Source organism: Heliangelus exortis, chromosome 1 (genome assembly GCF_036169615.1).
Source record: "Heliangelus exortis chromosome 1, bHelExo1.hap1, whole genome shotgun sequence".
NCBI lineage: Eukaryota > Metazoa > Chordata > Aves > Apodiformes > Trochilidae > Heliangelus > Heliangelus exortis.
In genome coordinates, this window is record NC_092422.1 from 51,755,481 (window position 1) to 51,770,144 (window position 14,664).

The 14,664-nt window shown below is 47.7% G+C and overlaps 1 protein-coding gene across 4 annotated transcripts in view; it reads left to right on the forward strand.

Annotated features, from left to right (window-relative positions):
* Positions 1–9,299: 9,299 nt before the first annotated feature.
* Positions 9,300–14,664, forward strand: part of CLYBL (citramalyl-CoA lyase) — a 172,285-nt gene continuing 166,920 nt past the window's right edge. For all 4 annotated transcript variants that reach the window (XM_071742484.1, XM_071742487.1, XM_071742491.1 and 1 more), the window contains exon 1: positions 9,300–9,408. In XM_071742484.1, coding sequence (XP_071598585.1) covers positions 9,329–9,408 — 80 coding nt within the window. In that variant the 5' untranslated portion in view covers positions 9,300–9,328. The remainder of the gene's footprint in view (positions 9,409–14,664) is intronic.

The window sequence follows — 14,664 nt, forward strand, 5'->3', positions numbered from 1 at the left end:
TAACAGACTTATTTCAGTTACCCAGTTTTTGTCTTTCCAAACAAAGTGATTATTTTCAGGTCTTAACAAGAAATTACATAGCTAAAAGGCAATAATTTAGTAACTAGACACAAATGGTGATATTATCAGCATCTAAGAATCCTTCAATCAGTTTTTGCATTGAGTAATAAATACTAATCTCAGCTAAACTGTTTTGATACATATATGGCGTGCCCTGATCCTAAACAACTCCTTAATCCACTATTTTAATAACATGGATTAAAGGATCTATACTGTATGCTGACGAAACGTATTGAGTCCAGGTTCTATAGATGAACATTTCCATGATCCATTTTAATGGCATACAAACCATCACAGTATTATGGTGTCAACAGCCTGCAGATTATCTACTGGCTTTCAGAGCATCCAGCAGCAAAGAGAGTTTAATGAACCACCGTAAAGGCAAAAACACTCAAGTGTATGTGGAGAGAGGGCATTGAAATAAAAACATGGAGTATATAAATACCAGCAAATGTTTGTTTATAATTAGCTGTAAGATACACAGAATGTTTTCCATTTTGAAATATGTCAAAATAATACTGTTAAGAGGGGGAGGCTGTTTTCTTGGCCTCCTCCTCATCTGCATGTGCATCACACTTTTCACCTAGCATCCTCATTTCCCTCTCACAGCTTGACAGTATTTCATGTAGGAAACCCATCATGACAGATTTCTTATTTTTTTTTAAAGAAATTTGCACCAAATAGCTCCGTTTGTTACATTACTGGTTCTGAACTATAGCTTGGCTTGTCTCTTGATAAGTAAAACCACTGGGGTGCTGGGACCAGAGGCTCTCCATCAACACATCAGGTAGGCAAGCATCCCTACCACCTGCCCTCACTTAGCACCCACACTGTTTAAGGTAAATTTTTCTGAGCTCTGGTTGTGGTCAGGGAAAGGACACGCTCCTACAGACAGCAGTTTAGGAAGGAGCTGTCATTGGTCTGAGTTGCACTCTTCTCCTTGAGCATGAAAGGTGTCCAGTGGGATGAGCAGCATGCAGGCTGAAGTCAGTGCCCAAGCACCCTGGCAGCACCCTGGCAGCAGCATCACAGAACCCATCCTGGGGAAGAGCACTGTGATTCCCCCTGCCTAGAGGCAGAGTGGGCACAACCTGAGCAAGCCCAACTTAACACAGGTAGGGGAGACCACCTTGAGCCGTTCCCTTCACAGTGTTGTTCATCACTAAGTGACCATCTAAAGCCCAGGTAAGAGCCTCATTCCAGTCTTGTGAACACATCTGCTTCACGTACAGTGGCAAATTAGATGTCAGGAGGTATGAAGAGTGAAGGAAAAAACAACCCTGAAACCACACCACTTTTTGTAATAGATCACCTGCTCCCACCAGGAGGGCTGGTAATTACATCTCTCCGCTTCAGACCTTCTTACAAACTCTGTTTCCCAGTTGTTTGCCCCTTTTTTTACACTCTAATTTCTCCCAGCCAGTACAGAGAGTACACAGGATGTGTGCTGCTTCCCAGCATGAAAATATTTTTACTTTCTTCAATTCCAGTGACTACACGCAGGCACTTCTCAGTAATCTGCTGGCACAGTTGCACAGTATGTAACAGCATCCAAATGTAATGGCACAAAGCATGCAGTGTGATGTCCTCCTGATGTCTGATGACAGGCCTTCCCCACTTGGTACCACTTACCAACCATTTTCTTTGATTTATGGCTGGACCTGTTCTCATAGTTTCTATTCTCTCCAGCTTCAGCTTCAGCTCCAGCGACTGGCCCTTAATTTCCAGCTGTTCCTCCCTTTTTTTGACTTTCCTGTTCCACCTGTTAGTGATGCTCACCAACAGCTCACCTGGGAAAAGGAAGGGTTTGATTTCAAAGGAGGAGAACCAGACTTGGGCAAGCAACCTCCATCTGGAGATGGAGGAGAGGAGAGGCTGAGGGAGCTGGGGCTGTTCAGCCTGGAGAAGAGGAGGCTCAGGGGAGACCTCATCACTCTCTACAACTCCCTGAAAGGAGGGGGTAGCCAGGGGGGGGTTGGTCTCTTTTCCCAGGCAACTCTCAGCAAGACAAGAGGGCACGGTCTCAAGTTGTGCCAGGGGAGGTTTAGGTTGGACATTAGAAAGAATTTCTTTACTGAGAGGGTGATCAGACATTGGAATGGACTGCCCAGTGAGGTGGTAGATTCTCCGTCCCTGGAGATATTTAAAAAGAGACTGGATGTGGCACTCAGTGCCATGGTCTGGTAACTGCAGCGGTAGTGGATCAAGGGTTGGACTTGATGATCTCTGAGGTCCCTTCCAACCCAGCCAATTCTATGATTCTATCTCTGGTGAGGAGGCTGGGATGGGCAAGGGGTATTTACTTTATATGAAGAACTTCCTGTGATCTCAGGAGGATCCAACATGCATCAGGCTTCAGTTTTCCCCTGATTCAATAGGATAGTGGTACCAGGAGCCCTCTGCCCTCCCCCAGAGGAGGAAGCAGCTGCCTGATCTGCGCTTTTGAGGTGGTTGAGAAAGGGAGGCTGGGTGCCTGAGGCCTTTCAAGACTGAAGAGAGAGCTTTTCTTGGCAAAATGATCCTGCCTTAATTTACCAGGGCTGTTCAATCCATTCTCACCAAAGTCCACTTTTCATCATGCCTAATGCATGTGCTCTGGATGACAGATTTATGGTGGATTAAACCACTATCCACTACTGGGCCATGACCTACAATTCTGTCAAACATAACAGAGCAATGAATAGACATTGGAAAATTAATTTTAAACTATTCAGTGTTGCTGTATTTCTAATCTTATAGCAATAAAGTTTTGGGAGAGGTTTGCCAAGATTTTCTTGTAGCTCAAGAGCAGGCTCTTCCTTGGGCTCTCCTCCTCTTATGGGAGGATCCAAATTGTCTCACCCAGTCCTTGGGCCCAGCTGCATCCCTGCACGTGGACACACTGTTGGCTCTGTGTAGAGCAGTGGGCCAGGACAGTTCTCCCAGGAGACAGGCACACCCTTGGCAGCCAGGAGCTGCAGGCAACAACAGGCAGAGCACAGGTGGCCCTGATACCTGCTCCACCAGGTGCTACAATGCACCTCACAGTCTCAGCAGCAGTGGAGGATTGAGGCCCTGCCTGGCATGCAAACACAGAATCCAACTTTCCAGACTAATGCAACTTTCCAGACTAACAGTAAGAAAAACGAAGTCTCAGGCAAGGCTGCTGACAGTACCATGGGCTCCATTTGGTAGCCTCCCCAGAGATGTCCTTTGTCACCTGAGATGCTCTTGGTGCACCTTAAACTGGGGCTCAAGAGGGCTCTGAGTCCTGTAATGTAGCTGCTGCCCGGTGCAGATGTCTCACATGGGACTTACAGACCTATATTTAAGTGGCTGGATTCAGTTCTTCATGGGTCTCACACCTTGTGTGAGGTCTAGATATTATCTATAGTAGCTTGGAGCCGAGGAAGAGTTTGTTGTCTTGGGTTGTGTCTACACCACTAATCGGTCCAAAGCAGTAATGTGGTTTCAAAGTGAAATCCACCTCTGTTCTTATTGTGACCTTGATTGGTCCTTAAAGCATCTGTGAGGTTCAGGAACTGGGTGCTTTTTGAAGGAAACTAAGCTAGAAGCTGTGCTCCAGTGCCTGCTTGGGCCACCAGGGTACAGGGTCTAAGACAGGAGTGAGCTGCACCACCATGAGGTCTCCTAACACAAGATATGCCCAGAGGAAATGGCTCTTGCATCAGCAGGAATCCTCAGAGCATCCTCAGAGCATCCTGAAATAGTTTTTGCACTATACATGGGGCAAGTGTGCCTCCCTATCAGCCTTTGACTGCTTGTCCTCAGCATTTTGTGACTCCGCTACTTCTCCCCCACCTATCCACCTTTCTTCTGGCTCGAAATCCTTTCTCTTCCTTTCCTTGTCTTTGCTTAACCACCTATATATATTTATCACCTTTTCTATTATCTCCTTAACCTGCTGTTCAGGCCTAGTCAACACCACCACTCCTCCAGGAAAGCCAGTGAATCCCAACAAAGATCCTGTAGGAGATGTCAGTGTTGGTCACTGTGCTGTGAGCCTGAAGACAGTTTCCTGATGGCCAGATGATCCATGGCAGTCCTGGGGAGGTGCTAACCTCCTGGTGGCTGCTGTGTCTGAGAGGGACAACCAACAATGGTGAAGGGAGTATTCTTCAGGAGTCAGGACACCAGCTGGGTTAGGGGGCAAGAGGTCTTCTCCTGGTGCAGGAGCTTACAGAGATCTTCTGACAAGGATGCCCCACTGGCCCTAGGGATGGAAGAAAGCAGGAGTTCAGGTGCCCAGTGCTCTTGCTGCAGGGGAATGGGAAGCAGAAGAGGTGCTCAGAGAACCCCCCAAACAATCAGCCAGGTAGAAGACCCAGCCCGAAGTCATATGTTCACAACTTGGACACTGCTGGCAAGTGAAGACAAGTGACTGCCCCAAAGAGGCACAGAAACCTCAGTGAGATTGTGCCAACAGGTATTTATTTCCCATTTTTGCACAACCACCTAAGCAGGCACCTCTTTCTTCACAGTACTAAGAGGAAGGGATTACCATTCCTTAACTGTGGTGATGCTCATTTTACTCTTGAAAATCAAAGTAAATGTGTGTCAAGAGGACACTGACATGTAATAGCTTCAGGCAGCAACACAGACTTTTCCTACCCAGACTCCACGCAGACTCCAATAAAAGATTCTTTTTATCAGCATGGCTCATTAATAGTTCTACAGTACTTCTGTTCTACACAGGTTATTTTACCATTCTCACATAAAATTACCTGCTTTAGTCACTAATCATACCATCAAGAGGTCATTAACGAATTGCAAAAATAGCATAGAACAATGACAACCATATCTTGGTCCAGAATATTTCGTTTGCTCTTTGATATCATCCTTACACATCTCAGCAGATATTAGACCACCATTACAAAAAAAGGTGTTTGAAATGCAACAATTGAGGAAAAAATAGTGTACATGAAACGTACATTGTAGGACTGTGGTTACTGGGATGTGTTATTGAAATAAGAGAAGGGAGACTGGTAGGCAGTTATCTATTTTTAGACTCCTTTGCCTAGTCCATAGAAATTGAGAAATTATTTTCAACAGCGCAGGCTATGACTCATTTGACCTTCATAACTTGATTTCCATCTGAGAAGTTGCAGGATCACTCTCTCCAATTAATTTCTCTGTGAAGTTATCACACATTCAGCTGAAACATTTGCACGGATGAGGTTTTGCAAGGAGACACAAAAAACAATAGCAACAGCAAAAGTTTCATAACAATGACTTACCAGTCCCATCTGAGCAAAAAGACCCTTTTCTTCACATACATAAGGCCCCAGTGTCTTAGCCCCAAAGACATTGCCACTGTAAGAGTCACATCTTTGTAAACACCTGGGTGCCTAATGCTTGAGGATGTCAGTGGGAGTTAGCTTCATAAATACCTTCAAAGCATCCTAAAAAATGTTACAATTGGCTTAATCCTGTTCATGGAAAACAGCTTATCTTTAAAAGGCTTCCAAATTCAAAAGGGCAAGGCAAATGAGCAGTGTTTTTCCCAGAATATGGAAGAGAAAAAACAGCAACGAGATTTAATCGATACTTCTGTGTTCCTGAGGTCATTTCCAAGTGGAAAGGCTTTACATCATTTGGAAATGAGCAGGCCAGGCTATCTCAGGCTTTCCAACCCTGCTTTATGCAAAACCTGCTCTCAGGGACCAGGGCAGGCAAAAAGTGTTCAGACTTCTCACAAAACCTGGAAGTTGCTCTGCATGCAGTGGTGATGGCTGATCCTCCAACAACACAGTGCCCTGCATTCACTTCATGTTGCAGCACTAAATGCCATTGCTGCAAGGCAGATCCACATCTCATCCTCCCCAGGGTGGCATGGGGAACCATACAGAGACAACAGTCAAGAAGGTCCACCAGGGGCCACACATCTCTTTTTTGAGAATTTTGAGCATTTTCAGCACCTGGGAGTTTCAGAGTCAGAAAAGACAAGGGAGATGCCGGGAAGGAAATTCCCTATCCCTACAGAGGTCAGAGAGGGCCAGGAGACTAATTCCAGGCCCTCTTCCAGCTCCTTCTGCCATGTCATCCCTCATGAGGAAAAGTTACCCAAGCAGGTAAGATTGGCAGGGGGAGAAGGCAAAGGGAGGGAGGCATTAGTGGTAGGAGAGTCCCTGACAGACAAAGTTCACTGGACTACACTGAAAAGGCTTAATGCTGGAACACTGCTGATAATATCAGGAAATGTTTCTTTGTTATCACGTTATGTCAGATTTAAGTGGTATCACCCATGACTAGCACGCAAGACTGGAGAGGGAAGGAAAGTTGAGAGCAGGTCACTTTCATGCTTCAGCACAGCTCTTCAAAACAGCATATTTCATTTTGCTAGGAGGAAAAACTCACACTTGCTGACACTGTTTCCTCATTGAAGTGATGCTAAACCAGACAGGAAAATTTCTACATGGCCCTCTGACAAAAAAAAGCAAAGTAGGTGTCAGGGAAAGTATAAAGATATAGGTCAACAAGACTAGAAAATAAAAAAGCTCTTCCACAAAGACCTGGGCTTGATTTGCTGGATGTAAGCCTGGGATTTAAAGAGAGTGATGGCACTGGTTTGGGGTTTATTTTCATCTGCCTTCCCCCTCTTTTTATAAAAGCTGTTGAAACTGTGTGTCTTGCAGCTCTCTCTGTTGTGGTCAGACTTGGTCCAAAGTGAACACAACATATTCAATAGTTGTGAGAAAGTAGGGATGGGAGATGATGGGATAGGTGGGATAATCCAAGCTTCCTGTCATTATGAAATTAAGCTGAAGTACCTACCTAGTAGCAGAGCAGCTTTCTGGGATTATGCTTGGTGGCCACTATAGCACATTGAAGCAGTATAGCAAGGAAAAATACATTCTCAGTCTAACTTTGGACTAAAGAAGATGGGCAGAAGCCCTGCTATATTTTAAAGGCCCCTTCCTTTTTGGTTTGCTTTCTCCCCTCTCAGCTGCTACTTTATATCTTGGCTACTTTGGTCTCAGGTCTTTATCCTCCTCTGCAAGAATGAACCATTTCCACTCACAGCAGTTATTCCACACAGAAATGTGCAGAGTAGAAGCACCCCAGAGAAACAACCCCTTAAACTGGAGGCACCAGTGCCAAAAGCCTCTGCTGCAGCAGTGGGCCTGGCCCACCACTGACGATCAGTCAGCATTTCCCCAAGTACATGCTGACTCCAGCAGTGCCACCACAAACACACCCCAACTGGGCAGGTTTTGCTCTGCCAGTGTGTATACCAAGGCATAAACCACCCCCTGGCAGCTGATGTTCTCCTACCACAACAGCTGTACCAGTGCAGCTACCACTGCCAAGGCAGGGGAACTGGTGGTGCCAGGGGGATGACTGTGGCTGAGAAGCAGCTGACTCCCTTACACACACCATTCCTGGCAGGTTTTGGGCAGGCTGAGGCAGGTGTGAGCCCACCTGCCTTTCAGGCACACTGGCTGGGAGGGGTCTGGCTGGCAGGCAGGGGAGCTTCACCCTACTCACTTCAGTGGCCTCCCCTGGAGCAGCTGGGACAGGGCAAAGGGGACAGCAGGAAGGGAACTGTCATGCTGAGATGTCCACTCAAATGTGACTACAAGAAGGGACAGAAGGAGGATCCAGGGAGTCTGATCTCAGTGCTGGAGATAGTTATGAAGCAAATCATCTTGAGTGCCATCACACACCACATACAAGACAACCAGGTGACCAGGCCCAGTCAGCAGAGGTTCATGAAAGGCAGTTTCTGCTTGACCTACCTGATCTCCCCCTGTATCAAGGTGACCCTCTTAGTGGATGAGGGAAAGGCTGTGGATGTTGTCTACCTTTGACACAGTCTCCCATGGTATTCTCTTGGAGAAACTGGCAGCTCATGCTTGGACAGGCGTACGTGTCACTGGGTTAAAAACCAGCCAGATGATCGGCCCAAAGAATTGTGGTGGATGGAGTTAAATCCAGCTGGCAGCCAGCTACTAGTGCTGTTTCCCAGGGCTCAATACTGGAGCCAGTTTTCCTTAGTGTCTTTATGATTGATCTGGACACGAGCATCAAGTGTACCCTTGGTAAGTTTGATGGCAACACCAAGTTGGGCAGGAGTGTTGATCAGCCTGAGGTGGAAAGGTTCTGCAGAGGGACCGGGACAGGCTGGATCAATGGGCTGAGGCAAATTGTATGGGATTCAACAAGGCTGGGTCCTGCATTTCCATCACAACAACCCCAGGCAATGCTACAGGCTTGGGGAAGAGTGGCTGGAAAGCTGCCCAGAAGAAAAGGACCTGGGGTTGCTGGTTGGCAGTCAGATGAACAAGGCAGCGTGTGCCCAGGTGGCCAAGCAGGTCAGCAACATCCTGGCTTGCGTCAGAAGTAGTGGAGCCAGCAGAACCAGTGATGGCCCCCCTGTGCCCAGCATTGGTAAAGCTGCACCTTGAATACTGGGTTCAGTTCTGGGCCCCTCGCTACGAGAAGAACATTGAGGCTCTGCAGCATGTTCAAAGAAAGGCAATGAAGCCTGTGAAGGGTCTGGAGAAAAAGTCTTATAGGGCATATCGGAGGAAACTGGAGGATGAAAAAGGAGAAAAGGACGATGGAGACCTCTACAACTACTTGAAAGGAGGTTGTGGCAAGGTGGGGGTCATTCTTTTCTCCAAAATAACAAGAGGAAATGGTCCCAAGTTGCACGAGGAAAGGTTTCAATCAGGTATTAGGAAAAATTTATTCACTGAAAGGGTTGTCAGACACTGGAATGGGCTGCCCAGGGAAGTGGTGGAGTAACCATCCTGAAGGCATTTAAACGTTCTCACCACGAGTGCTTACACACTGGAACGGGTTGCCCAGGGAGGTGGTTGAAGCCCCATCCCTGTAAATTTTTAAGGCCAGGCTGGATGAGGCTCTGAGCAACCTGATCTAGTGGGAGGTGTCCCTGGGCACAGCAGGGGGATTGGACCTAGGTGACCTTTAAGGCCCCTTCCAACCCTGACAATTCTAAGACACATAGGTGCTTCGGGGCACGGTTTGGCAGCGTTACCGATTGGACTTTTAGACTTCACACCTCCCCTCCACCCGACACAACCGTGCGGACCCATTGCCTGAACTCCCGGGCCCAGGGTTCCCGCCCCTCCCAACGGCCGCTAACGGCCGCTAACGGCCGCTGGGCAAGCCCCGCTCCCCGCCCTGCTCCGACCGCTCGGGCACGTGGGGGGCGCGGCGTGGGGCGCGCCTGCTTCCCCTCCCCCCTCTCGGCCAATCAGCGCCGCGGGAAGGCGCGGGGGGAGGCGGGGTGGAGGCAGCGATGATGGCGGCAGCAGCGGCGGCGGCGGCGGCGCGGGGGCTGTTCCCGCGGGCAGGGCTGTGCCTGGGGAGGCGGAGACTGTGAGTGACGCGACAGCCGTGCGCTGGGGGGGCGGGACCGACGGACCCCCGCCCCCTCCCTGCTGGACGTGGGTGTCTGGGGGGTCTCCCCGTCCTTCCTACCCTCACCTTGGGGCCGTGGCGGCAGCGCCGGCGGGAAGGAGGGGGAGAGGCAGCAGGGCCCGAGCGGTGGGTCAGGGTGCGGCGGGTGGTGGGGACCCCCTTAGCCGGAGAGGGGGGTCTCAGACTGTCGCTTCGTGGCGGAGCTGGCAGCTGAGAGCCGGGCTGGGCTGAGGCACCTCCGCCGCTTTCTTGCCGGGCTTAGGCAGCTCGCCTCAGCGGCGAGCCCCGGCCTTCGCTTCCCGCCCTCCGACAGCCGCCTGCCTTCCACACGCGTGGGGGGCACGGGTAATGGCCGCGGTCGGAAATTTTAAGAACAGTGAAAGTTACCACAAAAGTGCCCCTGGCCTGTTGTCGGCTTTGGTACTGCTACAACACAGGGTGCGATGACCTGAATTTCCAAGTCCTACACTCAGACTGTGACTCCGCGGGCTTCTCACAGCTGCCCTGCCCCGTCTGCAGGGTGAAAGCAGGGGCTAGATCCTGCCTTTTAAGAGAATAAACCACCCTGGAATGGACCAAAGCATACGGGTAGAAGCAGGATTGTCATAAGCCTGATCAAGCATCTCTGATCCCGGGCCTGGGGTGGGTCTGGTGTGTCCCTGTGCCCCCGGAGGGCTGTATTGGTGATGTGTGTCAACTTGCAAGGGACCAAGGTCACCAGGTGCCTCCCCATGAGTGGCCAAATAGTTGTTAGGGCATGTCCTTTGGACAGGATGGTAGGGAAAGCTCTCATGTAAATACTCATGTAAATACTGTGCACATCAGTTTGCAGAACTGGGCTCTGAGTGACACTGGCAATTTAAGATGAGGGCTCCACTACACCTTCTGGATGTCTGTGTGGTTTGGATGCCCAGGTTAGCTGTGGGAGCAAAAGTACTTCTACCAGGATGGTTGATTGTTGGGCCTTTCTGGTTTAAGGGAGCTTTTTAACAGCACTTTTAGAAGAAGTGGATTTTTTTAGTTCTAATACTGTGCAGACAATGAAGTGTTAATTCATTTTAATAGTTAAAGCTTTAAATTCTTGCAGTCTCTGCTGAGACTATGATACTGTAAATATTTAATAGTTGACTGATAGGAGTATGTAGTCTCTAATAAGTGTAACATACATGTTACTCTGATCTCACATTATTAATGCTGAACATGCACAGGGACAGCTGGACTGGTCTGTGCTGTGCTAGAGGTAGTGTGAAAAGCCTATAAAATCCATGTCAGTCTTTCTGTCCTGCGGCTACAGTGTCCTACATGGCACCCAGGATGATTTTTCCAGCCTTTTTCCCTCAGTCTCCTTTTGCAGCCTGTTTCTGGAGAAGATGTATGCATGTAAACTCTTTGTTTTGCTTTCCTCCCCCATACTGGGGCAGAATCAGAAATGGTACACCATGCTATTTCTGGTCATGAGGAATTTTGAGTATTTATTCTGTGGGGAGAAGAAGTGCCTGCACAGTGTGAAGGCAATCAAATGATCAGGTTTCTATGTTGATTGCACCCATTAAGGGCTGGGAAAGGAGGCTGACCACATGTGCTGGGTGAGCCTATTCTCTTCCTTGGCTAGTGCTGCCACAGGATGGGATGTTGTCACCAAGCTCTGCAGCCCCCTCACTTGACTCCCAGATGTGACAGCTTCCCTGTGATGGGAACTGCCTGCCCCGTGTCATCAGTGTTACTGTGGAGCCTGAGAAGCCACCACGCAGATGGAGACCACAGAATTTGGGGCATCCAAGCAGTTGAGAGAAGACCAGAATGAGGCACAAGGAAAGTCCTTATTCAGCCTTGAGCTGGGCAGCCATGTAGCAATCTGTAACAGGGTGAGAAAATCCAGGGACAACTTCTAATGTTGGCAATCAATGCATGTGTTGGTTAAGTTTAATTAGCATCTCCCGGGTCTTTAACAGGAACTGGCAGATTCTGATGGGTCTAGACCCTGGTGCCTGGGTCTTCATAGTGCTTGTGTCTGTTGTTGTCAGGCTGGGGCCCTAATTACAGCAGGGACCTCCAATGCAGTGCAATTGCCTTTCCAGCTGCTGGCATCCTCTCTTTATATGGGTGTTCCTGCCCCTGTGAAGTCACTGTGCAGTGCAGCTGGGAGAATGTGGACCAAGTGTCTGTGTCATGAGCAGGCAAGTGGTTTTGCTTACTTGCAACATTCCAGAGCCTTTTGGGCTTTCCCTGCCTCAGAAAAGTTGGAAAAAACCCTTGTTCCATCTGTTTTTGAGTAACAAAATGCAGCTGTTTTTTGTTGTTGTAATTAAGAGTTTCCAATGTGCTTTTAAAGAAGCATTGACTATGGAAACTTTCTTGATGACAGATCTTCGTGAGGGGTTTTCTTTCTGCTTGATGATTACAGTGTAAGAGAAGAGGCATGTAAGCAGGATCATCTATAGCCCTCAGCTGAGTATTTTGTGCATGTATGTGAGGGAGTTTTAAGGGTATTTCTTTATGTGGCATATTCTAGGCAGAAATACACACGTGTGCCTGTACTAAATCAATTGAAAGTGGCATCGTTTACATTTTGGCAGTGGGGTGTAGAGTATGGAATATATCGTGTGGGCACACAGACTGGGTCATGCCAAAGGTGCAGACACCAGCATGCCTGCTAGGAATAAACAAACCTGAGAAGAGTAACCCTTGTCAGATCTAGTTCAGGGACTTTACCCATGTATAGCATTGGGAGTTCCTTCTCTCATCTCTGCTTGCCCTGTTGCCTCCCAGGAATCCATTGCTACTCTGTCTTGTGTTTCACACTGCAGGTTTACATCTACTTGGCAAATTAGTGATGTTGTTTTTCATGGATTTGACACTGGAGGGTGCTAATGCAATGAGAGCTGAGATTGTTCTAGTGAATTAAATAGAGTTCTCCTTTGTTAGTTGTGAAATAGTTTTATTCTTTATTGCAACGTTTAAATAGACAGACATGAATTGTGCTTCTTACCAGTAGCTGTGTAGAGCTGTAACCAAAAATATCAATAAAGTGTGAAGTCTGTGAAGGATTTCTTTCCTGAATCTCTATCAGAAAAACTCATTTTATGTTCTACACATTTTTAGATGTATCTTTCAAAATTATGGCCTCTGGATTAAATTTATTTGGAAGTGTGACTTTCTAATGATAAAAACACTTTTATCTGGCAGAACTGTTGAGCCGTATCTGCAGAATCTGCTGGTCTACAAGGTCACATTGGTTCACCTAAACCAATGTTATTGTATTGCTGGTGAGATGAGAACCTGACAGTGGCTCTTGTCTGGGAACAAGGGGATGCCATGAACACTGCTAATCAAGTCCCCAGCACTGAGGTCCTCTCCATAGATGGACCCAATAGAGCCTCAGTTTACACATGAGGGAGCATGCAGGATGGGGCCTTTTGTCAGCTGTAGCTGTTAGGTCAGGTGAAGCAAGTTACAGAGCTGAGTCTTAACTCTGGTATTGCAAAACCAAACATTTTTGGCAAGTTAAAGTTACACGAGAAGTCTTACACCAGAAGAGGCATTACTTGTCTACACTGTTCAGCATTCTGCTGAACCAGGTCTCCCATCTCCTCTGCCCTTGGCAGAAAGACACAGGGCTAACCAAAGCTCCCTACTGTGTGCTCTGGCAACCCCGTACTTGGTATTAAGGACTGTGAAACTACTGCCTGAGCCAGTTCTTGTCCTGGCAGCAGCAGAGGTATGATGCTGGGTAATTAATGCTAATGAGAAGCAGGGTAAAAAGCTGAGGATGTCGAGCTAATCACCGCTGGCACCCCAACTAGTCTGAATGCAGTTTTGCACGGTCCTGCCCATACCTGCCGTTGCAGACCTGTCAGCCAACTGAAAGCTGATATTCATAAAACCTATGAGCAAAATGGAACGGGGAGAATTGAGTACAAATACACTTTTCTTAGGGCTCTTTCTTGTTTGGTACAACTGGCAAATGAGTTACTCCTTTGTCTCTTTCTCCTTTGCAAGTGAATTGGGCTGTCTTCTCCTGGAAAACATTACCTCGCTCTATTATACTGGTTAGGTATTGTTCTCTCCCAGGTATTGCAGTTTGCTTATATATGGCTGGTTTAGTTTTTCTTTCTTCTAAATACATGCATTGTTTGTCTGCAAATTCCCCCTTGATCTTAAAGTGTGGATGAGCATGGAGAAAGAGACATGGATAAGGAAACCAGAGTCTGTTGCCATCCTGTTCTGTCTGAGATCTGCTCAGCTCACAAATGGATGCACAGCCAATTTTGCTGTAAAGTTGCTTGGCTTTTTACTGGAAGCAGCAGAAATGTCCTTAGCTGAAGGTTTACACTTCTTCTGCAAAGAGTTTTAGTAGCTTACCAGAATAGGATCAGAAGAGGATGAGAGAAGAAAGCTTTCAAATTCATTGAAATAACTAGTGGTACTGAAGACAGCCTGCTTAAGAGGAAATAATTTAGTCCAAGCACAAAAAAAAAAGATCTGGTTGACCATGTATTAGTCTCATTTACCAGGTTTTAAGAGAAGACTGCTTCCTCAATCTCACCTCCATGCTTATGAGAGGGAGCCAGAGTGCCCCTCCTGGCATCATTTCAAGAAACAACATACTAGCAGCGGTGCCAAAGGGATTTGCAGTTGTGCATTTTACATAGGCAGTGCCCTAATTTATCCAGGGAGATCTTTCTCTGGGAGAGAGGGTTAATGAAACTTCCACCAAAGCTCAAAGATCATGTTGAGTTTGAATTCCACCAACTGTGCAATGCCATCTTGAGGCCCACTGCCACCTCTGCTCCTTGGCCCTGTTCTGGAGAGGAGCCCGTCTGTTCCTCTGGGGGATGCTCGATGCCTTCCGCTATTGAGCCTTCATGTGCCTGTGCAGCTTTTCTTAGCTACTCACAGAGATTGGATGAGTGGGCTTTCCAGGCTTTTCATGCCTTTCAGGGAGATTGGGTTGCTGTACTTGAAGCCACCTCTCTTAAGGGGTAAGCCCCTTGATTGTAAGAGTTATGTAGGTATCCTGCTGTGAACTGGTTCTCCTTTGAACCCCCAGTGTGGTGTTTGCTCCCTTCCTCTGCACTTCAACCCTTTCCTGACTTTCAGGTGCTGTCCTGGTGTGGTGGTCTCTCCCAGACCCTTTCCTGAACTTCAAGCCTTCTCATCTGGAGAGAGGAAATACTGGATTGGTTCTTATTTTGTCAGTCAGCTGCCTATGGA